General features: G+C 32.8%; 1 protein-coding gene across 2 annotated transcripts; it reads right to left on the reverse strand.

The window, feature by feature from the left end:
* Window positions 1–16587: 16587 nt before the first annotated feature.
* Window positions 16588–24623, reverse strand: LOC142610756 (uncharacterized). Of its 2 annotated transcripts, XM_075782681.1 has the most exons (6): window positions 24443–24621; window positions 23774–23834; window positions 20430–20579; window positions 18700–18787; window positions 17040–17106; window positions 16588–16937 (listed from the first exon to the last, which is right to left on the reverse strand). In XM_075782681.1, exons 3-6 carry the CDS (start codon window positions 20536–20538, stop codon window positions 16884–16886), a joined length of 318 nt encoding a protein of 105 aa, XP_075638796.1. In that variant the 5' UTR covers window positions 20539–20579; window positions 23774–23834; window positions 24443–24621; the 3' UTR covers window positions 16588–16883. The 2 variants fall into 2 exon arrangements, with proteins under 2 accessions (XP_075638796.1, XP_075638797.1); XM_075782682.1 differs by lacking the exon at window positions 23774–23834 and having other exon boundaries at window positions 24443–24623.
* Between the last annotated feature and the right edge of the window lie 1629 nt (window positions 24624–26252).

Below are 26252 nucleotides of genomic sequence, written 5' to 3' on the forward strand. Positions count from 1 at the left end.
CTTCGTTTAAGTATGAGCAGAACATAGTAAAAGTGCTTCTTTAACTCCTATATAAAACATGCAATGTATGAGAAATTTTGATAAAATATAATTTTATCAAAAAAATATTTCCTCTAGCATTTATTTTGTATGTAAATATGAAATTTATCATTATGATAGTTATTAATATACATTTATTGTGATTATGTTTTTATATGAAATATTAAATATGAAATTTGATAACTATGGTAGTTATTAATATATTTTTATTATGACAATGCTTTTATGTTGAACTATTAAATATATAACTATGGTAATTATTAATAGGTATTATTGAACTTACTTTTCTAGTGTTTTCTTTTTTAGAAGACACTTTTTTGGTGCTTTTAATAGGTTTAAGTAACCGATCACTAACCACGCTCGCGACTGACCATAATTCTATCTAACATTATCGACAATCATTTGGATCACTTATTTTTTGAAACATAATGGACCAATCTTTACTAGACAACATCCTAGCATCTATCATAACTACTTGTCTCAAAGGTTCATCTTTTTTTACTTGGTTATTCACGTAGATTATGATTTTTGGGGTATATTTTCCCATTTAAGACACCCAAAATCATACTAATTGGTGCATCACCCATGCCTTTTTGTTTTAATTTATGCAAAAATTCACCATCTCGCTTAAAAACTCCACCATAAGAGCATTCTCATCAAAAATTTTAGCATTTAACATCTCAAAAAGCTACTTTATCAATTTTAACAACTCATTTTATAATACATCCAACATCAAAAGTTATATTTTTACCTTCATATTATTAAAATAATATAAACTTATTAAAATAAAATAAAACTTCCAAAAAAATATTTTTTTTGAAGGGAAGAAGAAAGAGAAAGCATTAAAATAGTTTTTTTTTTTTTTTAAGATATGAACTACAGTGAGCTTTTATCTTTGAAAGCTCAGTGTAGCTAAGTTGCTATTTTTTTTAATAATGCAACATTTATTGTAGCTTCCTTTTTAGTGTTTTAGTTGCTAAAATATCATTATAACATTTATACAACTTTTGATACAAATGCTCTAACATTGTCCTTTGCTGAGGTTCCTCAATCCACTAGTGTAGCTGTCTTTCAACCTTAGTAGCCACCTTTTGGTCACTGGTGTGGCTATTCTCCGGTTGCCGATCATCATTGTTTAACGCCATTGCTAACATTTTGCATGATTTATTCCACATTATGTTTGGTTCACTACATCCAATCCGGTCATTTATGGACATGGTTTCCTTCACGATATTACAATTCCAAGCTCAAGATTCCACTTTGGTTTGATAGGGGATATTAGTGTATGCACATGTTTTATTGTGTACGTACTTTAGTCATGCCCTTTTAATATGCCCAAACCAAGACATTTCAATTACATAGACTTTATATTAAGCTCTTGTAATACACAATTTATAATGTAATAAAAATGTAGTTATTTAGAGATTTTCATTGTGGACGTAGGCTGAGCAGAACCACATAAATTCTTTTTTTAAGATTTTTGTTTTTTTTTTAAAAAAAAACTGATTATACGAAAGTGTTCAATTTTAACACAAATAAAGCATAATAAAGTAAAGAACGGCTTTTATTTATAGAAATGATTATACAAAAATTTCATTTGTGTATATATAGAGTTAAAAAAAAATTAGTAAATGGTTATATAAAAAATATCAAGGCAAAATGAAAGTTTCTAGATATATCATATATGATTATGTAGATTTCTTTTCATCGTTGTTGTTTTTTTGGCGAATTTCTTCTTTAGTTCTTTTAATGAAGTTGTTACTTTTGCTTTTCTTTTTCTTTTTTCAAAGAGAGCGAAGAAAAGAAAATTTTGATTGCAATGGGCCATTTCTCTCTCTCTAGGAAAGAGTGCATGACGCCATGACTCATTGGAACTGCAATTAGGTACGGAAGGCAATTCACATGGTCCAAAATTTGGGTTGGGACTAACAAATTCAAAATTTAAAATTCACATTTAAGTTTTTTTTTTTTCTTTCAAGCTCATCACTTTGGATTTGGCTTACCTTTATTTGATATTTGGTATTGTAGAATTCATATTACTTCTAACATTCAGATTCTTAGGAATATGATTTCTTGTAATCTGGATGCCTAAAAATGTAGTGATTTCTATGTTTGGTTTCATTGGAAATTTCTTAAGATTCTAAGGAATGCGAGATAATAATATTTGGTTTATTCCCATAAATCTTAAATAAATTATTCATTTTCTTATTCTATCCTTAGATTTAAATGTAAACTGCCAAGTCCTTTAAAAAAAATCTTCTTCTAAATAAATAATGAAAAATATATATAAACTATTAGGCTGCGTTTATTTTGGCTTCAAACGATTTTAGGAAATCCTTTTACACATTTTCGTGTGTTTGGTTGTGCATGGAAAATAGAGTTTTCCGGAAAATGAGTAACTTTGACTGTAAAATAATGCCTTTGACCCGGAAAATGATTTACGTTTCTATTTTACCTTCAAATCAATTTTCGGACTCACAGACACCGAGAGAGAGTGTGTGAGAAGAGGCCGGTCACCATCAGAGGGAGAGAGAGCCCGGTCACCTGAACCTGAGATCGACTCCACCGCCGTCGAGGTCGTGCCTCTCACCGTCGATCAAGCAAAGATCGACTCCAACGCCGCGCGATCTCGAACCCAGTTGCCCCCGATCGTGCGATCTCGCCTCCGCCACGCGTCTCGCCTTCACCTTCACCGTTGATTGCGCGATCTCGCCTCTCTCTCTCTTCCTTCTTCTCTCCTGGATTTGATGATTTTTTTTTTTTGGGTTTTGTTTCTTTTGTGTTCTCTGCTGAGAAATGATGTTATATATTTGTTTGGAAGTTGAGAAAATGTAAGAAAACGTGAGCAACAAGTAGAAAATGTGTTTTCTATAGTATTTTCAAGAACACAACCAAACACTAAAAAAATATTTTTCAAAGTATTTTTTAAAATACTACCAAACACCTAAAAATATTTTCTTTTCCGAAAAATATTTTCACCTAAAAATATTTTACACTTGGAAAACATTTTACATTAAACCAAACACAGCCTTGATAATTTGTTGAGCAACACATACACAATAGCAAAAGTGAATATTTGGCAATAATGGAGGGTCTCCTTCAAACTTTTTTTTCCACACTTGAAACCTAAATAGAACTTTGTTAAGGAATATATCAACAAAATTGTTTATTCTATTTATGTTATTTTGGTAGGAAAATATAAAGATAAGGGAAAAGATATTGATGGTTTGTTTTATATTTTATCTTAATTGCTTAAATGATAAGGAAAAATAGTTAAAATTGTCAATTTATAAAAAATACAATTTCTTTTAAACTTGGGAATCTAGATACCCACTTGTTTTAAAGGAAATCTACATTCTTACTGAGAGTGGTTTAAAGGAAGAATCAAATTCCCCTAGAATTTGATTCTCTGACGTGATTTGCAACCAAACATGAGAATTTTAAACATTCTTGAGAATCCTAAAACATTACCACGTACTAAATGCCACATTAATACTTTTTTATTTGAAATATTCTTTTATTTTAATGAGAAACTATCATATCATATACTAACTAAATTAATTGTAGAGATTATTAGGGCATGTTTGGTAATATTGTTCTAGTAATGATGTTTGTATGTTTTTGAAATACGTGTGGGTAAAAAAGTGTGAAAATACGTGTAATGTTGTTTAAATATTGAAAACTGTTGTTTAAGTGCATGTACCAAACACCTCCTAAAACTCACTATCACAGTATCACTTGTCATTGTATATTTAAAACAAAATAATATGTCCAGTTAAAAACATACCGAAGGTAAGCCAAACCCCATCACTTTAGAGTTTAAACCCATTAATTTCGGGTAAAGGTGAAATATAAAATTATAAACATTTAATCCCACCCTTTTAGTGATACCAAAGATTAAGAACTATTTACTATGGTTTGGTTGTGCTAGATTAAAAAAACAGAGTATTTTTGAACAATTTAGGCTGATTATGGTCCCTCAATTTGAAAAGGTTTGATTGTGACACTCCAAAATTTTAAAATGTAACATTTTAGTCATTTCATCTCTTTTTCCATTGTTCTCCCAAAAAAAAAAACTCTTTTCCATTAATTTCGCTGCCGTAATGCTAAAACACCCCATATTTAAGGATCAAAATGTAATTTGCCAATTATGCCTATATTAACTAAAAAATGTTAGGCCCTTTCAGATATACACCATTGTAAATTTAAAAAAAAAAAAAAAAAACCCTTCTCCCCTCTCCTCGTGTGTATGTTAAAAATATTTAATATTCTAAAAAATGATACACTAATTATGTCTATATTAAAGGATGAAAATATAACTTTTACATTGAAAGACTAAAATCTATCACGCACTTTCTTCTCAAAAAAAAAAAAAAATCTATCACACACTATATTGAAGGGAAGTCGATTGCAATTTACCTCCAAAAACTATAAGAATTTCTAAGGTTAAACAAATTATTACGTGTGTACGAGCTTCCCCCTCCTGGCCTCCTCCTATCTTTGGGTAGAGAGCATTTAGGCAGTACAGCTTTTACATAAAAAGAAAATTAAAATCTTTTATATATATAAGATTATAAATTAACAAGTGTCCTTAGGGCAATTTTTAATAAACCATATTAGGAAAATTTTTAACACACTTTCATAGAAAATATAAAAAGGAAATTAAAATCTTTTATATATATATATATATATAAAAGATTATATATTAACAGGTGCCTTTAGAGTAATTGTTAATAAATCATATTAGGAAAGTTTTTAACACTACTTTCATAGAAAATATAAAAAGCTATCAGAAAATTTAATTACTTTATCATTTTTCAATAAAATGTTTCTAAAAATAGTTTTTATACTAATGTCCTTAAAGCATTCGTTAGTATTTCTGTGTGTGTGTGTATATATATATGCACACACACATGATTGTATTTTAAGTTTATTGTATTCACTTCATGATGATTGTTTTTTGTTATTAAGCCAAGACACCAATTAATTTTTTGAGTAGGTAGAGATTGAATCACATATCTTTTATTCGAAAACAAGAGTCTTTACTTGAGCCAATTGAAACTTACAAAAAATTATAGTCGGTTGCATAAGGTGAATGCAATTTATTAATGGTCACACTCACAAACTTACATCTAGAAGAAAATGCATATGAATATAGAGCCTTATGAATATGAGACTGCTTCCTCCACTCCTGTTTCACTTATACTATAAAGACGACAAATTATCAACCTTTCTGAAGTTTAAATGATGACTCTTCCTAGTTCCTTTAGAAGATGTCTAGAGGAGTTTTTTTTTTTTTTGGAGAAAATGTCTAGAGGAGTTAAATTAATTGCATCACACTCCGAGTTCACTGTAAGATATATAGAGCAGTATCATTAATGCTTTCACATTTTGCATACGTGAACGTATGTGTTAAGTGTAGTAAACAATGACAGTTTGACCCAATAGCCTAATTTCCATACGTTGGTGGTGCAAGTGAAAGTGAAACCTTCTAATAATTAAGAACAGAAAGCATGGTGTGGCCTAGAATTCCATCTCGTGTGTGAGAAATTATGAGCTCCTCTAATGCTTTACTAGATCAATCACTGATTAAAGAGTAGCCACTAATTAATGTCTAATCATGACAGCAAGAAATTGGGTCTCTTTCATAAATCTGATCAAAACGTTGTCTGGCAGTAGCAGATTCTGTTGCAGAGACAGTGAGCATACCCTGATAGTGATACCAGATTCATAGAACTCCATGCTGAAGTATCTTGGCTAGTTCATTTATTATCCCTTAAAATAATGCAACTTACTTTTAGCACCAACTTGTATACAGCTTTGCTAATTAAAAAAAAAAAAAAGCTTATCAAAACTTATATACAGCTTTTTAAGATTTTCTTAGATACAACCCACTAAAAAAAATTAATAAAAAAATAAACAAATTAAAATGTTGTCAACTTAACAAAATAGGCAGGTGAAGAGCTCTAAGTCAAAAAACTTCTAATTGTTTAGAAGTCCGAAGAGAAAGGAAACTAGATTAAGAAGGAAAAAGTAGAGTAAATGAGAGGAGAGGAAAATGGTTATTTAGATTCTCTTATTTTGAAGTTTAAAAAAATTAAGTAGGGGAGAGGGGAATATATACAAAGATCGCAATGAGGTTGGATGGACCTCGTCCTGCCTCGTCTCTTCTTCTAGTTGGAGAAAACCCACATTGAGTGAGATCGAGGTAGGTTGGGTTTAGGAAGAGTTGGAGATGTTTTACTAATTTTAATGAGAGTGATGACATAAAGATTATATAAAAAGGGAAGTGGTGACCATGAGAGAAAAAAGAAGAAGAGACAAGTATTTTGGAAATGATAATAGAATATGTATTAAAAAATAAATTATAACTAGAGTATGTATAAAAATAAAAAAATACACTACGAGTATACAAATTTTATACCATATGTAAATATACATTCAGGGTGGGGCAAGATGGGGTATCTCCAAGGTAGGGAAAATCTACACTAAACAGAGCATGGTATGTCAAGTCAAATAATACGAGACGTTTTTGTCCTTGTTTATATATCTCTATATCTTGTTTGGATATCTTAAAAATTAAGGGAAAGAGAATAATCATATAAATTGTTAATTAGGGGTGTGCAAAAAACTGAAAAGCAGAAACAACAAGCCAAAATCACCCGAATTGTGTCCAAAATTTCTGTTCGGTATCAGTTTTCCATTTCTTGAAACTAAAAAATTTGGCTTTGGTTTCGGTGGCAGGTCTTCATACGCCAAACTGGCCAAAACCAAACTGAAATAACTATATAATTTATATTATATATATAATATAAATTTATATAGGCCTTGCAAAATAAGTTGGGCCTTTGGCCTTGCAAAAATTACTCAAGCCAACTGCCCATTAGATAAGTTAGATTAACTAACTAAAATTAAACTAATTAACTTAAATTAATTAAGTTAAACATAAACTAATTGAAAAAAAAATAGAAACCCTACCCTACCTACCCCACATTTACTCCCTCTCACACTTGCTTCATCACTCCCTCTCACACACAGCCTCCATCACTCCCTCTCACACACACCGGCTTACATCAGTCCACATCTGCCGCCAGCCTCCATACACTGGCCTCCACGGCTACTCCACATGCCAGCCTCTTCTTCTATCATGGTATGATTCTTCTCTTTTATTTCTCTCTCTTCTCTTTTCTTTATCTGTCTCTGATATATATCATGAGAATACCATTTGGCCTACTGGGGCTTCTTCTTCTGCAATATTTTGCTCAAATTTCTTGTTTCACATTGCATATTCCAACACCTCAAATGGGTACACTTCACTTTTCTAAGTTTTCTTGCTTCCTTTGCAAACCGACCAAAATCGAAATAAAATCGAAACAGATTGATTCTCAACTATTTCGGTCGGTTTCGGTTGGCCAAACACAAAGAAAATTGACCGAACTGAACTGATTACACCCTTATTGACAATTATGACCCTTTTTAACTAATTTTGAAAAAAGAATCATATAAATTGACATCATAAGAAAAAAAATAACAATTTATTTTTTAAAAAACATATAAGTGGAACCCTTCACTCCCCCCAAAATTCCCCTAATTTTGGGCAATTAAAAAGAGTGCTATCTTGTTTCAACCCCTCCAAATCTCCCAAATCCTTTCCTTTTCACTTATAGAAAACATCCGAACAAGGTTCATTAAACCGTTCTCATATCCTTTCATCTACTTTCCACTCCTCCCCCTCCATCTAAACTCATTGTAAACAAAGACAATGTCTTAAGACAGGTTCAATTAATTAATAAGAATTTTAAATCTTGGGAGTATTCTTGAGGACTTAGTTAGTTTTGTGTGGTTTCTCCAAAAAAAGAAGTTAATTTTGTGTGAATTAGAACTCCTAAAAGTTGACATTTATGCCAAGAGCTATGTAAATCAATTGGCACATCCTAGTATTTTCAACAAAAACATCCAAGGATTAGGTACCCCAAACTTCACTTATCGAATTATCAAAAAAAAAAAAAATTGACATTTTTACTGTCTATAATTTATATATACACTTAGATTTTGAATTTATACTATACTTTACATAGAGCTAAAAGAGAATTACTCTTTTACTCAAAACTAACTATATAAAGTTATTCTTCTCCACTCACACACAAAAACAAAAACAAAAATAAAAATCATATAAAGTTATTCTTATAAAAAAATAACTATATAAAGTTAGTTTTATAAAATTAATTGTATTTTTTTTATCAATAAGATGTTTATCGATATTAAGGGTATTGTTTTTCATTTAATACATTTCTTTTCATAAGACATTTAATACAATTTTGGAGCACTTAACTTGTTAATTAATTATTTGTGACGACGTGTGTTTGTGTTACATTATTTTATGAAAAATGATATGTCCACAACATTTTTACAACAAATTCTAAGTGACAGGTTGTTACTGGTTGTTATTGTTGGGGCAAAAAAATAATCTTAGTGTTAGGTTTAAATTTGAACCAATAATAACTAACTACCTGTGATTTGTTGTAAAAATATTATGGACGTTGCATTTCTATTATTTTAAATATGTGTTTTGTATAGCTCTATGTAAAGTATAATATAAATTCAAAGAGTAATGCTAGAGTCACTAGTTATATTACAATATTTTTACAAACTATTAATATGACAAATACTTACTGATTCTCAGTAATCACTCACTACATCAAAAATATGTAAAATAATTTGAATATCTAAATTTAAGTTTTTCATTAGTAATTCTCACCAGTACAGTGTACACGAGAATTGATATTTCGTATCTGCAAAATAAGCTTAAGAACATCTAAATTTAAGTTTTTCATTAATAATTTTCTATGTAAAAGAATTTTGTCAAATAAATAAACAATCAAATATTTTCACATTTTCAGGGAATTGTAACTCAACAATTTTGTCAGATAAATAAACAATCAAATATTTACGAAGTCTCAAAAAATTAACAATTCCTATCATGAATTCTTTCACACCTTAAGTAATTTGCCAATTATAATATGAAGAGATTTTTGGGTAACGGAAGGTTTGAATTGAGATTCAAACATTTGTTCCAAACTTGCTGATGCCCTCCTTTGACTTATTAAAATAGAAAGACATACTTTAAAAGATAAAAAAAATTATTGAGTGAAATACTTTATACTTTGGGTGCAATAAATATGTATATATATAAATAATGTATCAGCTTAAGGCACAAATTAACTTTTCATTTTAAAATTTTTTTTATGAGATATTAAAAAAATTGATAAGATTTTTTTAAAATATTTTATTAATATATGTCTTAAGAGGCATGTTTGTAAATCTCATATATATATATATATATATATATATATATATGTATGTATGTATGTGTGTGAGAGAGAGAGAGAGAGAGAGAGAGAGAGAGAGAAGGGTGATTTGTTTTATCCCGCACTTGGTCACGCAGGACATCAACATCTTTGTTTTTTCTTATCAGTCAAAGTCAGTCAGGGATGGATTGAACATTGAAAATACCATTCATTTGGTCCCATTATTGTAGTTATCAAGAAACTTCAGATGAAAGAGTAAGCAATACGGAAGCTGAGAAAATTCTTAAGCTCTTCCGTCTAAGATTCTAAATACTATCCCACCTTGACTTTGAACCCATCAGGCAGCAGCTAGCCATTGTCTTCTTTCTTTTGGGCTCAAGTCAAGAAAATCCAAGTACTTTAGAACATTTTGACATCAACCTTTTGTTGGTCCTCTTCATACAAGTTACAACTTCCAACACGGTATGCAATATTTATGGATCTTTTCATTCGGTAAAGGGACAATTCATGCCGTCAATTCACACTACAGAACAAAAATAGAAAAGAGAAATGCTAAAGAAGGCCTTTGGGCTTGGTTAATAAACTATTTAAAGAAAATTTTTATGGGAAAAGAAAATAGAACAAAACTATTTAAAAAAAGTTTTTATGGGAAAAGAAAATAAAACAATTAATATTTTGATAATTTTTTTTTATTTTTTCATAAAAATAATGTCAAAACTTTTCTAAATTAGATTGTTAACTAATGCCCAGCATTCATTAGCATGACCTTTTTATAAAATTACTATATGTATATTCTCAGGACATTTAATGTTTTTGTTTTCTTTTAGGCGAAATTACTGTAAATGCACAATTGCGCCTGGAGCCAAAAACACACGTGGGCTCAAGCCCAATGAGCCTTAAACAATGAAATTTGTAAAGTGTAGGCTCGCAATCTAGTTTAGTGATATTCAAAACTTGATGAACATGCTAAAATATTACAGTGCTTGCAAATAAAGACAAACGGAAAAAAATAAACTTCCTCGGACGTAAGCCGAGAACAAACTATATATTATTTGTCTTTTTCTTTTCTCAAATGCCACAATTCTTAATATTCGTCTCCCCCTTAATTCTTTGCCCTCTCTTCTCCTTAAATACTTATTCTTCTTCTCTCTTTATCCACGTGTCACATAAATCACCCTATTAGCCATCTATCCCATCCACCACCCTCTGGGAGTCTTTAAATAACAGCAAGAAGGCTGACTTCTATTATTCAGGGGTCACTCCCCCATTAATGCGGCCAGGGAGGTAGGTGTAGGGTTTTTAATGTGGAGGTAGCAGCCTTTTCATAAGATATTTCCCTCACACCGTTGCGTTTGGAGGGCGCTTAAGTCCCCTTTTTAACCAACGGTTTTTATGTAACCCTGCCTTGATTTTTTTGGCGAATCACAGGGTCATCGTGGGTCTGTCCGAGAAGATATTCGTCCTCGGACGAATCCTCGGACTCTCGACTCATGGGCCGAGTTACAATTCTAAGAGGCTTTTAGTCTAAAACAAACTAGCGTCCATCAATAAAGCCCAATGCCCAAACACTTACTTAGGTCCTTTTAGTCCACACAATTACAATGTTAGTCCCTCAAGTTTACTCTATGAGTACAATTAGTCCCTTAAGTTTCAAGTGAGCGCAATTGTTCCCTTAAGTTTTCAAAATGAGCGATATAAGTCATCTTGTTAAGTTCCGTTAACAATATTGCTTATGTGGCTAACGAAATAATGACTTGACATTTTTTTAATGACGTGGCATTTCTCTTTATTAAAAAATTACAAAATTAAAATTTACACGTAAGAAACAAAGAAGACCTATTCCAAATTCAAATCCTAATCCTAACCCGGTTCCAAATCAAAAGTCAATTTACAATTTGCAATCTGACGTGAGATTCACAAACCCACGAGAGAGAGGGATTGACCAAACCCAAGCCCAGCCGCCGCCCTTCCTGGAGACAGTGGCATCTTGCCTCACGCCGCACTTTCTTCTCCAAGCAACAACCACTACCATGGCAATGGAGCACACATTTACAGAATTCTTGTGCTCAGATGTTGATTCCAAACATTTAGAGGTTTATTCCAAACATGCTTAAAATCGACACAAAAGTAAACCTCATGAATTGTGGCAGTGGCTGTCACTTGGAGAAGCAGGAGTCCAATGTCTCCAGTGGAGGGCGGCAGCGTTGTGGCGGCTGGGCTTGGGTTTGTTCAATCTCTCTCTGTCGTGGGTTTGTGAATCTTAGTATTTCACATCAGATTGCAAATTGCAAACTGAGTTTTGATTTGGAACTAGGTTAGGATTAGGATTTGAATTTGGAACAGGTAGTTTAATTTTGTAATTTTTTAGTAAAGGGAAATGCCACATCATTCAAAAAATGTTAGGTTATTATTCCGTTAGCCACGTAAACAATATCACTAACGGAAGTTAACAAAAGGACTTATATCCCTTATTTTGAAAATTTGAGAAACCAATTACGCCCACTTGAAATTTGAGAGACCAATTGTGCTCGCAAAGTAAACTTGAGGGACCAACACTGTAATTTCGTCTTTCTTTTATTTATTACTTTCTTGTTACCTAAACACTTATACACTTATGAGATGATATATATATATATATAAATTTGTCTTCTTGCTTTTCATTATCTAATATATAATTATAATTCATTTGTAATAGAGCAACAAATACATTATGCAAGGAAAAAAACAAGAATCTCACATTATACATATGCCAGTCACATGGGATACTTGTGCACAAGATAGACATATGTTCAAATTATTGGTTCAAAGATCTTTCGGCATGCCGTTCATTATGATTGATATGGGTATAATCCTTAAGATGCGGACCAAGAAATCAAATTAATCATAGTTGCATTAATTATCTCCAATCACCCTGCCAACATTTAATGCGATATGATTTGTTTCATTGGTGGGAGTCCTAACCACCACTTAAAAGTACTCTAAGACCAGCAAAACTAGCGAGGGATGGTCATATTTGCCAAAAACTTATGTAAGCAGGCAATGATGGATTGCTAAGATAAGCATGTGCCAATCAAGGGTATAAATATTCCTTTCAACAACATTCAAGTGGTATGTAACTCTTAGCCTAGACAAATTATACCCACTTAAACCTTTCTTCAACAAAATATCAACTTGAGCTTCAAAGTGCTGATTATCGCCTTAGCCGCTGTTGTTGCGTTCTTTGTGTACAGGTTACGACCAAACTTATCTTCTTTTGTAGGAACTTCCGTCAAATATCCTTCATTGAAATTCCATTCAATTACATGAGCCCTAACCAATTTCAAGTTTTCAATTGCATTGCTTAGAACAAAAAAAGATCTGACAATAGTCAAACTCTAATTACTATTGCGCCATATTGCCCCTTACAGAATAAACAGATGAGACAATTATCAACCAATGAACTCCAAAAACAGTTTCAAGTTTCAACCTGTTATTAATCACCAGAAGTCCCATACAAGAGCAACACCTATTATGAATGGTGAATTGTGTAACTGCGCAAAGAGTAATTTTAAAGAGTAAGGGTACAACTCATGCTATAAAACTAAAATAATTTTTTTAAGTAGCATTTGGATTATGATTAGTTTTCAGCAATCTATAATAAATGCAATAAATGGTAGCAAGAGGATTACTAACTTCCTCCATATCATAACCAGATGTTAGAATATTTAAAGTCAAAGCCTTAGTAATATTGGATCATCTAAAGCAAAAGTTAGATCACGATAACAATCAAAATAAACATGGCCATCAAACAAGATGATTGAATCATGCCAAGAATACTAGTATGAAAATTTTTAAGTCTAGCATCTCTTAAGCACATAAGTACAGAAGCATTAATACCTTGTCGAGTAAGATGTTTACCAGCAAACTGAACCAAGTCAATATGCAAAAAACTGTATCCTTTAGCCAAGAAGTCATTAATGCATTTTCTATTAAATAGACAACATTTTTCATAAGCTATCTATTTTTGGACAACTGAAAGATAGAATAAAAAGAACACAACACAACTATCACCAGCCAAAAATAGATGGCTCTGATACCAAAAGGGGGCAGAAGTGCACAACATTAATATAAATGCTTAAAGTAGAAGTGCTTTAAGTAAAACAATAACTGTGGGGAGTAGAAGAATCCCTGTCCAAGCTTTAAGCCCAATAAAGGACTGGGCTATGGGAAAAAATTGTGCCAAGTTTGTATGCTTGAAGGAAGTCCCAGAGGGCAACGGGCTATGAGAGAGAGGAAGCTGAACCATCCCCCGTACCCAAGAGAGGAGAACACCATGGGAAAATGGTTCCTGTGGAAAAGGCAAGGAATTAACCTTTCTTAAAGCAAGGTGCATGGATGATCCACATGTAGCTCCCAGATGGTGTCTAGGACCACGGGAAACTTCTAGAACACACAAGAAGGTTGAAGATTTTTACCTCTGCATCAATTTGGGAGCCCTTACCTAAGCTCTGCCGCATTAAATACATATGAGATAGCCTGAACAGGAAAAATATCCCCCAAAAGGCAAAGTTCAAAGCTAAGGGAGGGGAGGAGACCGATAAAGTACAAAAAATATCCCTAAATATTGAGTTGGCAACAGGACAGCTATAAGGATAGGGACAAGAAGTACCCCTATAAATAAGGAGGGAGAAAGAGAAGAGGAGGATCTTTTGGTTGGGAAAAAAATGAGAAAAAAAGAAGTGATCAATCTGATAAGTGTGAGAGTGTGTAACACCACGGGGATAAAGAAATTTTTGGGAGGGAACAGTTGAATTGTACTTGTAATATTTTAAATCAATGAAATTAATTGTTTAAGCTTCTCATTGTGGAGTGTTTATTCCCAATTATTTAATTATAAATAGGTTGTGTGAGACTTTTTGGCTGTAACCTATGGAGGTAAATAGAACTAGTTTTTGTCCGCCCATAATAACAATAGATATTTTAACAAGATTTCAATAATAGATTTGAAATAAAACACTTATATGAAGTTATTGTAGGTACAAGATTTGAGCAGGAATTGGAAAGAGTTACAAGCTTAAGACCTTCTAGAGGTTTCTTAGAAACTAAAGGAAATTCGGAACTAGAAAAATAAGTTCTACCTCTACCTTGAAAGGGACATCCCTTTTATAAGCAAAAATAAAACACCATTTAAACAGTGAATAGTGAACAATAAAATTGACTTTTTTATTATTCACAGTAGGACAGCAAACTTGTTGGCATGTGCTATCTGGAGAGGGAATCATCCCCAATAGGAAACAACCAAAGTCTGGGCAGCAAAAGTCAGTCTTTAGCTAAATAAAAGGAAATCAATGTAGGTTTAAGAGGATGAGTGGAATCAATATATATATTGTTCGGGACACTTAATGTCATTGTTTTCTTTTATTTCTAACTTTCATGATACCTAAACACCTATGCATATACTAAATGATTCTTTCTTGTTTGTCTTCTTGCCTTTCATTCTTTCTATATATAGTTGTGATGTGATTCATATTTCCATATATTTGTTATTGTTTTTGTTGATCATAATAGCACCTAATCTGGTGAGTAACTAATATACGAGGGGCTTAGACAAGGTATAGGAAATAATAAACGCTCTCTCAAGTGGGTTTAACCATAACTTTAGTATAAAATAAAAATAAAAAAAAAAAAAAAAAAACCCCCACACCATAAGCTAATTTCACAACTCCAATGAGATCTTATAGTAGTAGCATCAGTCAATGGGCATCCTGAGAACTAATGTCATGTGGGTTTAACCATAACTTAGCCTTAAGTTCATCACTCCACTGAAATATTAGTAGCATCAGTCAATGAGAATCTTGAGAACTAATTGCATGCTCCCAAGAATTCAACTTAGGATGTCAATTCAAACCAAATCGTATGTGAGTAAACCTTTACCACTGGACCACTTACCCACTGATAAACCAAAACCTGAAGAGTCTAAATAGAGGACAGGGGACTATAGGTTTTTCCTCATGTAGGTTTAGCCATAACTTAACCCCAACTCTTCTGGAGTCCTAGTAGCATCAGTTAGTGGATATCCTGAGAACAAACTTCATGCCCTCAAAAATTCAAACATGTTGACCTCAATCAAGTCACATGAGAATGGCCTTTGTCACCGGACCACTCACCCCATTGGGGTGCCGAAACCAAATTTCCACTGTGGCCAATGGACAACACACTCATTCTCTTCATCTGTATCAAAACATCAATCAAATTTCAGTAGCATGGTCATGTCTTTGAGCATGAACCAATCCGAATTCAGTTTGTCGATTAGGTTTATCGCTTGCCAAAAATTGGGGTAACAGTTTCATTCAACTCTACAAAGCTCAACCCTCTTAAATGCCCTTGTCTTCCAGTACATTCATCACTAGCTCTTCTAGCTTCTGCCTGTAGATTTATATTAGCAGGTATATATAACAGTCCATAATAAGCTGCACGAGCAGACTCTATTTCATGAAGCCAAAAATCTCACCCCCTTTGACCCTTTTTTTTCCCATGGAGTTTGCAAGCACCCAACAGATCCCTTTATGTTACAGAGTTGGCCTCAAATGGCAGATCTTGAATTAAATTTTAAGCTTTATCCCATGCAACCACACAATCATAGTCTTCCAACACAGTTTGTAGGCCATAGACATTCAACAAGGATTGAAGTCACTTCTTACCATCCTCAACTATGGCCGCAAGCAAAGAGAACTGTAACAAATTTAATTTCATCACATTTTAAATCCAGCTAATTCCATTTCTTTAGAGAGAGTCAAAAAGCTGTTTTACCTAGTCTACATAGCACCAGACCAGAGAGGATGGAATTGTAGACAAAGGCAGCCCCTGTATTCTGCAAAGTTCCATAGAAAGATATCTAGAGCAGCCCCACACGCACACACAGGGTTGGGAGTGTGTCATTGAGCTGAATTTCCATTGGCTTAAAAATATTAACTTCTAGATTAATGCAAACCAACCTGATACTTTTATCCAGCTTAATGGCTTAAAAATATTAATAAATATTAATATCATCAAGACTAAAGCAAACCCACCTGATAATTCTACAGGTGAATGTTGCTACTATATTTATTTATAGCTTGGTGGAAACAATGGCCTTTCATACAGAACTCCGTATGATTCTACTGAACTTTTGGAGGAATATAATGCACATAAAAAAGAATAATCTGAGCACCTCCAGTTGCCATTGCAGAAAGAAAGAATTTCAACGAAAGCAAGAAATGTATTTTCCCAAAATTAGAAGAAATCTTACTTCAGAACTGATTAGTTGACTACATAAATGTTTAGCTGTTGACAGGAACCACACTAAGACTACAATTTTCTAATTGTCACTGGCATCTGAAACCAAATTATCTGTGCATGACTTATGTAAAATGTAAACTGAGAACAGGCAAACCAACTGTACCACCTTTAGATCAATTTGAGGGGTAAAAAATTGTATAGCCTATGGGTTGCTTCATCATCAATCCGCACAAATAAAACTGTGCAAAATTCTTAAGAACACTAGAAGGGTCCAATAACTTAGTCATAAAGGCCTTCCTCATTCCAGATGTCAACTAAAAAATCAACCATCTCCTGCAGAATCCATCAAATGATAATATTCATGTCAAAATTGTCCCACAGGTGAGAAGCTAAAGAAAACATAGAGGAAAAAAGAAAGCTTCTACAGAAACTTACAGCTAATGGTATTGGCTGCTGAAAAGGTTCAGTAGATAAAAGCAGATCCTCGTATGTAGTGGTCCAGCTGCAAAAGATCTCATGGTTACATTATTCTGTAAAATATAGATAAGTAAAATGTTTTACACACATTAAATAGTTGTACAACTGAAATTCCCCAAAAATGTTTAATACACCACCCCCGCAGAGGGAATGATGCCTGTTCTTATGTCTCCCCTTTACAAAAAACTTTCACTACGTCAAGCAATTAAAAAAAAAAAATCTTTTAACATATTTCAAATATTAATGAAATTAAGATCTAAGAGGAACGAAAAGGAAAAATCAATACACATTCAAATAAAATACACACAACCTGGAAGAAAGTACTGGGATGGTCAGAAATCTCTCACATTATTCCCATTTATAAAACATCAAACATGTTAGCAAAGCCAAAGAAGAGCAAGTCCTAATTTGGGAGCATTAATTCCTTTCTTACACTAAAAATTACATCTTAAAGAAGTCTTCTCATGGTGGTACATTAATTCCTTTTTCACATAAGTGGATATATTCGAGTAGAAGGGCAAAAGTCAAATACAGTTCCTCAAGTATTGTACCTTAAGTTCCCCAATTAAATTCAACCATATGACAACATTGACCACAAAGCCACATGGTGAAATTTAATTGTCCTTGGGAAAGCATAACATCGTTTATGGTACATTGGCTAATGTAGCCACATAGCTGAATTTAATTAGAAAACCTAAAAAACAGTATCCAAGGAACCGTACCCGAGGTAACATAACATCAAGCTTTCATGAATCTCATTCCAGAGTTAGAATAAAGAATATAAGGGTGGTTTTGTAGAGGTTTCACAAGTGGCCAATTGGTTTTAATGACACTTACAAGCATGGAGTACACTATCAGTGAAGTGAATGCCTCTCACACAAGCACTTCAGTTCAAAGTCAACATAGTTTTTGTGCCTGCCCCCACCCCCTCTTTTTTCTAGAAACTTACGTAAATTGGTATATGTCTTGTGTACTTCCCACCTACATTGGTTGCCCCCCTTTGGACTTTTAATGACATTGTTTACAAATCAAAAAGATTGTGTCACCCTTTTTACCTCTCAATTTATCCTATCTAATTTTGTTTACTCCAATATCCTCACAGTATGTGGATCAAGAATTTAACTGTTAACATTTTTTTTAAACTCCCAACTCCACGGTGGATTAGTCAACTGGTAAAGAAATCCAAAAGTTTATTACTCAAATGTTATGATAGGAGGAAAATCCTAATAAAAAAAAGGTTTAATGAAGTAATCCACCTTCTACATTCTTGGATGTATTCAGATCCATCTTTCTCTCAAACCTGCAGCTGGAACTTGCCAGTCAAGTTCCAGGCACAATTGATGGAACTAGTAAATTCCCCACCAAAACTTGACAGGACAATGAATCCCTACCCTATCCACCCATAAATAAAGAAAGAAATAAAACATACAAATTTAATGGTTAGTATAATGGTTTATTGCAAGTAGAGGCGCATATTTACAAGCATGTTACAAATTTCCTGACTGAGCCATCCCAAAAGAACCCAAAATAAATCCACATACAAAACTGGCATCTGCCATCAGCGCTTTAACCATCAAAATCTAATGGAATCTTGAAAATCTTTAACGTAAGCATATACCTCATTATTGGTTCTCTAGGCATTCTTCTTGTTCTTTGAGATTGGTCCCCAACCCATTCTCTTCTTTTCTCATGCCAAGCTATCTCAGCTGCAAAGTGAGGCCATCCGTGTTAATCACAAGAAAAGGATTTTACTTGAAAACTTTCTAGAGGGGCGAAAAACAAAGGAATTTTCACTTGCACTGAATGCACTAGTAACAAGGAAGCGCACCAGAAAATTTCATCAAAATGAAGTTCTACGAGTCATCAAGATAAATGACTTCTTATATGTCTTGGGAGATAGTTCTCATCTAGAATGCTACTACCATCTCATATTACTCATCTTTTTTCTTTTTTTGGGTCTAAGTAACAAGAAATTTTATTGAAAAAAAAAAAAACCAAGTACACCTGCCCCGGGGGGGGGGGGGGGGGGTTACTCAGGGAGAAGTACAATCAAACTCTCAAATCACAATATTACTCACCATTTTTTACTAAAGGTTCATTACACACCCACTCGTACACATATTTTCACCTTACACCAAAAACCAAAAATGCTGATAAAATCATTTTACAAACTCATTTGTTTTTACTGCCATATAACAATTGTTGTTTAGTAAAATTCAAACAAGTTCAACCATACTCAAGATTACTTTGCTACTTATCCAAAAAAAAAGAAAAAAAAACTCAAGATTACTTTGCTCAGTTGCACAGTATATTGAATAGTGTTACAAGCATAACTATTATTACTCAATCTATATGGTTCTTTTTTTTTTCGGTCTTAATCTAATAAGCATGAACTCTTCAAAACCCCCGACATCTTCGTGTCAAACATGTCAGGGACACTCTGCATGTGTCCTCTTTGTACTGGGAGGGAAAAAAATTATTTAATAAAATTCTTTTGATTTTAGATATGTTTCTTTAAAAAAAAAAAATTGATTGGTAAGAATAATTCTATTGAAACGAGACTACTTCATGAAAAAATACATGAAATAGTGTAAAGAATTACCATACTTCATGAAATAGTGTAAAGAATTACCATTGGATAAAATATCTACATATGAATAAACTCTATGAAAGATTGAACAGAATTACTCTGTGAACCCAAAGCAAAAGATCGCTCATAGAGAAAACTAATGAAGGATGCTTGCAGTTGAGTTGACATAATCTCCACATCTTCAAAAGTATGTCAATTTCTTTCCCTCCATATAGTCCACAACAGACATAAAGGAACAAGATTCCAGACACCTGAAGAAGTAGGCCCTCCAATTCGCCACCCATATGTTTTAAAAGATTTTTATTGTTGTTATTTATTTTGAAAAGTTAAAATAAACATAACATATACTTAAAGGTATATATTAACTAATTGATTGTTAGTTGTATCCCCACTGTGCCGTGTCCTAATTTTTCAAGAATTGTTGTGTCGTCATCCCATGCCGGGTTTGTGTCAATGTATGAGTCCATGCTTTTTAGGTCTTAATACACTTATATAGAAACAAAAGAACACGTAAATGGCCTTATACAATATTAATACCAACATTGGAACACTTTTTTTTTATTATAATCTATGATTTAGACCACAAGGTCAATGACTATTACCACCCCATGCACGTAGAAAATATCAGATTCAGCATTAGTTTGACCACATTCCAAAATAATTGTTCAAATGGTAGACTGGTAAGTGATAATACTGTCCTTGAAGGCAAAATTATATCAGATCTATAACAAATACAAGCTTTCCCTTAATAGACATACCATGGTTAACAAAGATTTCTTTCTCATTAGGCTTCTCTGTGCTAGAATTATTTGATCCTCCTGAAGGTTGGCTTTCATTGGAATTAGAACTGCTACCATTAGCTTCCATTGTCTCTGGACTCGACAAACATTGCCTTGAAAATCGCTGCTCTGTACAAAAAGTAAAGGAGGAGTGCAAGTATCCACATGAGAAACCATTCATCAGCTCACAAGGAAGCAATCCATCGTACTGGATATTGAAAAGGCAGGGAAAGAAACATCTCATGCAGTTAGATAAAATTCAAACTAGAATTGGAAATTGACCAGAAATAACCCAACAGTGAGATATGAGTCTGCCTCAAACTTTTTCATTATTGTAACTGTAATAGAATAATTTGCAGCTTCTAGATGTTGCATTCATAACAAATAATATATGCGTTGAATTTTTTTTTTTTTTTGGGTGTACAATTCACGGTCACCTGAACAGCCTTTAAAACTTTTCTTTTCTTCCTTTAATAAAAAGGCAACCCCTATCTTTTATTACATCTTTAAAAATCCTAGAGCCACATTTTTGATATACTTTTTCCATCAGTGAAACCTAACCTAAACAATCAGAAGCCTCTCCAATTTCTGCTGTCATATTTCCGCCCATTAATTTTCCATAATTCTGCCACTCTTATTCCTGTCTCTGGCACTTTAATATCCATCACGATTCGATTTTCATAATTCTATTCAAGAAAAAAAATCTTGAAACTTCCTTCCCATTAAATATTCTTGAAGCTTATCCATGTACAATGATAGAATGCAGTCCTAAACACAGTTTTAAAGGCCATCCTATCCATCCTATATCAATCTCATTTTTGTGGGAGACATTTTCATGGAAAACCTTTCAACATACAATAACCACATATTTCATTAAACAAGTTCCTTTACAAGAAAAATTGTCTATGGATTCTCAACAAATTAGCTATGGCTGGCCATATGTATTATTTTCCTCCATTCTATTCTATCTGAAGTCATGCTTTCCGTTACTCTTTTTTTTTTTTTTGGATAGTAACAGTTATTTTCATTAAAAAAAGTACATGTTCATGATGATTAACAGAGTACTAGAAACAAATACAAACAAATCAAACTGAAAAAGAAACAAATGCACGAAATCAAAAATGGAAATACATTGTGTAAAACCCCAAATACGAGACCATCCAAACAAAGTCCCAACTAGCAAAGACTTCAAAGAATCAGCAAATTTCTCAACATCCTCAAAAATGAGGGTATTATGTTCCTTCCAAATCAGCCACATCAAATAGGCTAGCATCATATTCCAAACTGAAGAAGAGTGTAACCCCAAGAAATTCTCCCATGGAAAACCTTTCAACATACAATAACCACATATTTCATAAAATAAGTTCCTTTACAGGAAAAACTGTCTTCGGATCCTCAACAAATTAGCTATGGCTGGCTACATGTATTATTTTCCTTCATTCTATTCTATCAGAAGTCATGCTCTCCATTACTTTTTTTTTTTTTTTTTGGATAAGTAACAGATATTTTCATTAAAAAAAGTACATGTTCACAATGATGAACAAAGTACTAGAAACAAATACAAACAAATCAAACAGAAAAAGAAACAGAATGCACGAAATCAAAAATGGAAATACATTGTGTAAAACCCCAAATACGAGACCACCCAAACAATGTCCCAACTAGCAAAGACTTCAAAAAATCAGCAGATTTCTCAACATCCACAAAAATGCAGGTATTACGTTCCCTCCAAATCAGCCACATCAAATAGGCTGGCACCATATTCCAGACTGAAGAAGAGTGTAACCCCAAGAAATTCTCCCATGCAAATAGAAGAGAAACAACCGTCCTTGGCATCACCCACTGCAAACCAAACATCAAAAACACTTCACTCCATAAGGCGTGTGCAAACTTATTTATACTAATGTTATATTTGGTCTTCCTCTAACTTTTTTTGTTCCCTCCACTTAGGTCAATTCACACTTTCTTATTGGTTCATTAGTCGCTCTCCTCTGAATATGACCAAACCTTCTCAAGCAACTCTCCCTCATCTTTTCATCAATAGGGCTACAACTACTTTAAGCTGATTTCCTCATTTTGAATCCTATCTTACCATGTATTTCCACTTATCCATCTTAACATTTTTATTTCTGCTACACTCATTTTATGAGTATTTTGCTTCTTAACAGCACAATATTTAGTAGTATAGAGCATAGCTGGTCATATAGCATTCTTACAAAATTTTCCCTTTAGCTTAAATGGTATGCTACAATCACACAAAACTCCTAATGTGCTTTCTCCATTTCATCCAGCTTGCTCTTATCCTATGATTTACATCCTTTTCAATCTTTCTATCTTTATGAATTATTGATTCAAGATATCGAAAGCTCACCCTTTAGTATCTCTTGACCATCCAGTCTTACGGCCCCTTTGTCTCTATTTATACTTTTACTAAACTTAACTAACATTCCATGTACTTTGTTTTAGTCCTACTTAATTGAAAGCCTTTATATTCTAGAGCGTCTTGACAATTTTTAACTTGGAATTAACCCTACTTCTAGGTTTTTTATTTATTTATTTTTTAGGTAATAAGAGTAATATTATTGATGAAAAAAGAAAGGAAAAAGTACAAGGTGTTGATGATGATGAACAAAGGAAAACAAAAATAGACACCAAGGAAAAAGAAATCAAGAGGCTACTCTAAGAGAAGACATAAACTCTGAAAGAGAGGAACAATTAGTAAAACCCTAGCACTGAGACCAATCAAAAAGATTACGCTGGCATAGATCTTTTAACCCTACTTCTAGTTTTATCCACTAAAATTATATCATCCACAAAAAACATGCACCCTTCCTCTTGAACCAAATTATGGACATCAACTACCTAGACACCTCTATTCATAAAAGCCTTATCCAATCACTTAGTTTTAAGTACAATTTCCCATCCACCCCCACTCCCCCTTTTTTTCCAGTGTAATCTAGTCCTGTACTATCTAGGGCCATATCTTCAGTGTTATGATAAATAATCATGTCTCAATCACCCCTTCAACCTGTTAGTTCTTTATTCATTCATTTTTAGTAATAAGTAAATCTCTTTAGTCCTTTCCCTGGCCTAACCACACTATCCACAAATTTTGCAATATCACTCACGGTTTTCATCAGCTCTTACCATTAATTTCATTTTGAAACCTCATTCCTCATCCAAACAGCAATGACAAAAGATTCAATAATAAATATATCAGCTTGGATCACAGTGAAGTCCCAGAAAATATGCTTCAAAACAGATAAGAAAAAACCTAGCTCTACCTTTTACCTTTTTTTTTTTTTTAAAGTAATAAGCTCTACCTTTTCCCTTTGCTTTCAAAGCATGCACTTCGCTGTTGGTGGGACTTGCAGACAGCTCTTCCTGGGCATGGCAGCAAGCAGAAAATAAAAGTCAGAACTAACTATTAGCTAGCCCTAAGTTTTTTATTTATTCATGAATCTTAGCTTCCATGCTTTTACCAAAACTAAAAACACAAACTTTACCATCACTATCAAATACAATTCCCCATGCCCAAGAAACAACTTCTTAAATGGTACAAGACCTCTACAGAAAGCAAAATACCATAGCTTTCTGTCCTTGCCACATTCCACTTCAACTTTCTCAATGAAAGACACCAAAAAAAAAAAAATTATCAGAGCATTCTTACTAGCTATTATTTTAATCATATTCACTTTTTACAATTCTACAATGCACACATATGTGTCCCTGATTATCAAAATATCAATCCAGTGAGGTAATATTGCCCCACACACACAAAAACAAAGATACCCAACTGATAACAGACCCTATTACAAGCAAAAACTAAAGAAACCCATTAATTAGCAATGCAATTAGAGACTAAAAACCACAAATTTCCATTGATGACATAAAACCCACATCAAAATATAACTGAAATAAACAAAACAAAAAAAAGTTCAGAGACTGTTATAAGGGCAAAGTAAGAGAAAGGATTGGAAAGAAAGGCATACCTTTGGTGTTAAGCTATGAAGTCTGAACTGTGTTGTGGAGTGTGAAGGAGAAGTTGAACTTTGTAAGAAGAAAGATCCTTTTTGAAGATTCGAGAACTGTGTTCTTTGGTAAAACAGGAGTTAAAACCAAGGTCGGGAAAGCGTTTGTTGAAGATTCTTTGCTTTAGTGGGAATATCTTGCATCTAAACACACTCGGACAATCAAATATATATCACCTCCTTGATTTGCACACGTGGCTCAAAGTGCATTGGAGCATATGATCCCTAATTGGCTAATTCTCAATTTTGTATGAAAAATGTTACTGTATTTCTATACAATTTTTTCTTTTTTTGCTAGAATTATTTTTACTATTCTATATATATAGTATCTTGATTTATTATGACCCTAACTAATTTGGTTGAAATTCCATAATTATTCATAAAAATATTTATGATGAATTTTTTTTTTTTTTGTGACTCAATATACGACCTCTATGATTCGCACACGTGGCTTGATGTACGGAGAAGATCCTCTTAGTTAAAAATTTTTTTTTCTAAAAATCAGAATAGTAAATTTTATTTTAATTAAATAAAAATTAGGTTTGTGCATGGGTCGGGTTGAGGGATTTTTTGACCCAACCCACCATGGTAGGTCAAAAAAAATCCAACCTAACCCAACCCATCATATAAGTCCAACCTAACCCACATGGGTCGGGTTGGGTTGGACAATTATTATTATTATTATTATTATAAAATTGAGTAGAAAAAAATAAAAATATATTTAAAAAATCCAATGATTAGTATCAACGTAACTCCTTAAATGCAAACAATACTAATGACTAAACAACAATAGTAATTTACTAAGGTTTGTGTAAACTAATTGGCTTTTATATAGGATAGGAAGAGCTCGTTATTTAAAAAAAAATTATTAATTATATAATATATTTTAAATATGAGATGGGTTTAAGTTACAGTGTAACTCTATAAGAGTTACACTTTTTTATAGCCATTGATTTTCAAAATATGTAACCGCTAAAATGAAAACATCATTATGTATATTATTATTAAATACTTACTTAATTAATAACATTCTTATTATCTCTCTCCTTATTAATTACACTCACAAATCTACTAACTTTTAGTGGGAGAGAGAAAACAAACAGCAAATATGGCAAGACCGTGTGTATTGCTCCAATCTACCACCACCTTGTCTCTCAACTTGTGACTCATTTTCTCATTCTGTTAATTAGGAACAACATTTTCATATATTCTTGACTGTTTTGTTTCTTGGGTTTGTGCTCACCGACAATTGACTCAGATTTTTTTTTTTTTTTGAGGGTCAATTGACTCAGGAATTTGATAGAGGTAAATTCTTTAGCTTGATTACAAGAATAAATATTAGAGAGCAAAAACTAAGAGCAAACGCCATCCAATTTTTCATTTAAATTATTAAATTGCTAAAATTTTTATTAAGAGGAAAAAAAAGGGAATGAAGGAATGAAAAGAATCAAATCAGCAGCACTCCAAGCAAGCAAAGTGATTGACTTTCAGTTTCATCACTTTGTTATTCCATCTCTAGGCCAAAGTCCATTTACTCCGCTTCTTCAATCTTGCTCCTCGTTGAAGACCACCTTAATGGTGTTTGGAGAGTGAAATTTATATATATAAAAAAAAAAATCAAAATTTTTAATATGAATATGAGCGAAACTTCTCTACCCAAATTACTTTTTCTCTGGTATTACTTCAACTTCTATTCTACCCTTTTATGTTTTATATTTCGCTAATCCATTTCTATGTCCTTAACTGTGTCAAAAACCAAAAACAATATAAA

This window comes from Castanea sativa, chromosome 9 (genome assembly GCF_040712315.1).
Source record: "Castanea sativa cultivar Marrone di Chiusa Pesio chromosome 9, ASM4071231v1".
In the NCBI taxonomy this organism is placed as follows: Eukaryota; Viridiplantae; Streptophyta; class Magnoliopsida; order Fagales; family Fagaceae; genus Castanea; species Castanea sativa.

Coding starts and splice junctions, on each gene's coding strand:
- LOC142610756 (XM_075782682.1), bottom strand. CDS start 20,538: ATGGAAGCTAATGGTAGCAGTTCTAATTCCAATGAAAGCCAACCTTCA. Junction 18,788..20,429: donor AGAAATCTTTGTTAACCATG/GTATGTCTATTA, acceptor CTCACTTTGCAG/CTGAGATAGCTTGGCATGAG. Junction 17,107..18,699: donor CCTAGAGAACCAATAATGAG/GTATATGCTTAC, acceptor GATCTTTTGCAG/CTGGACCACTACATACGAGG.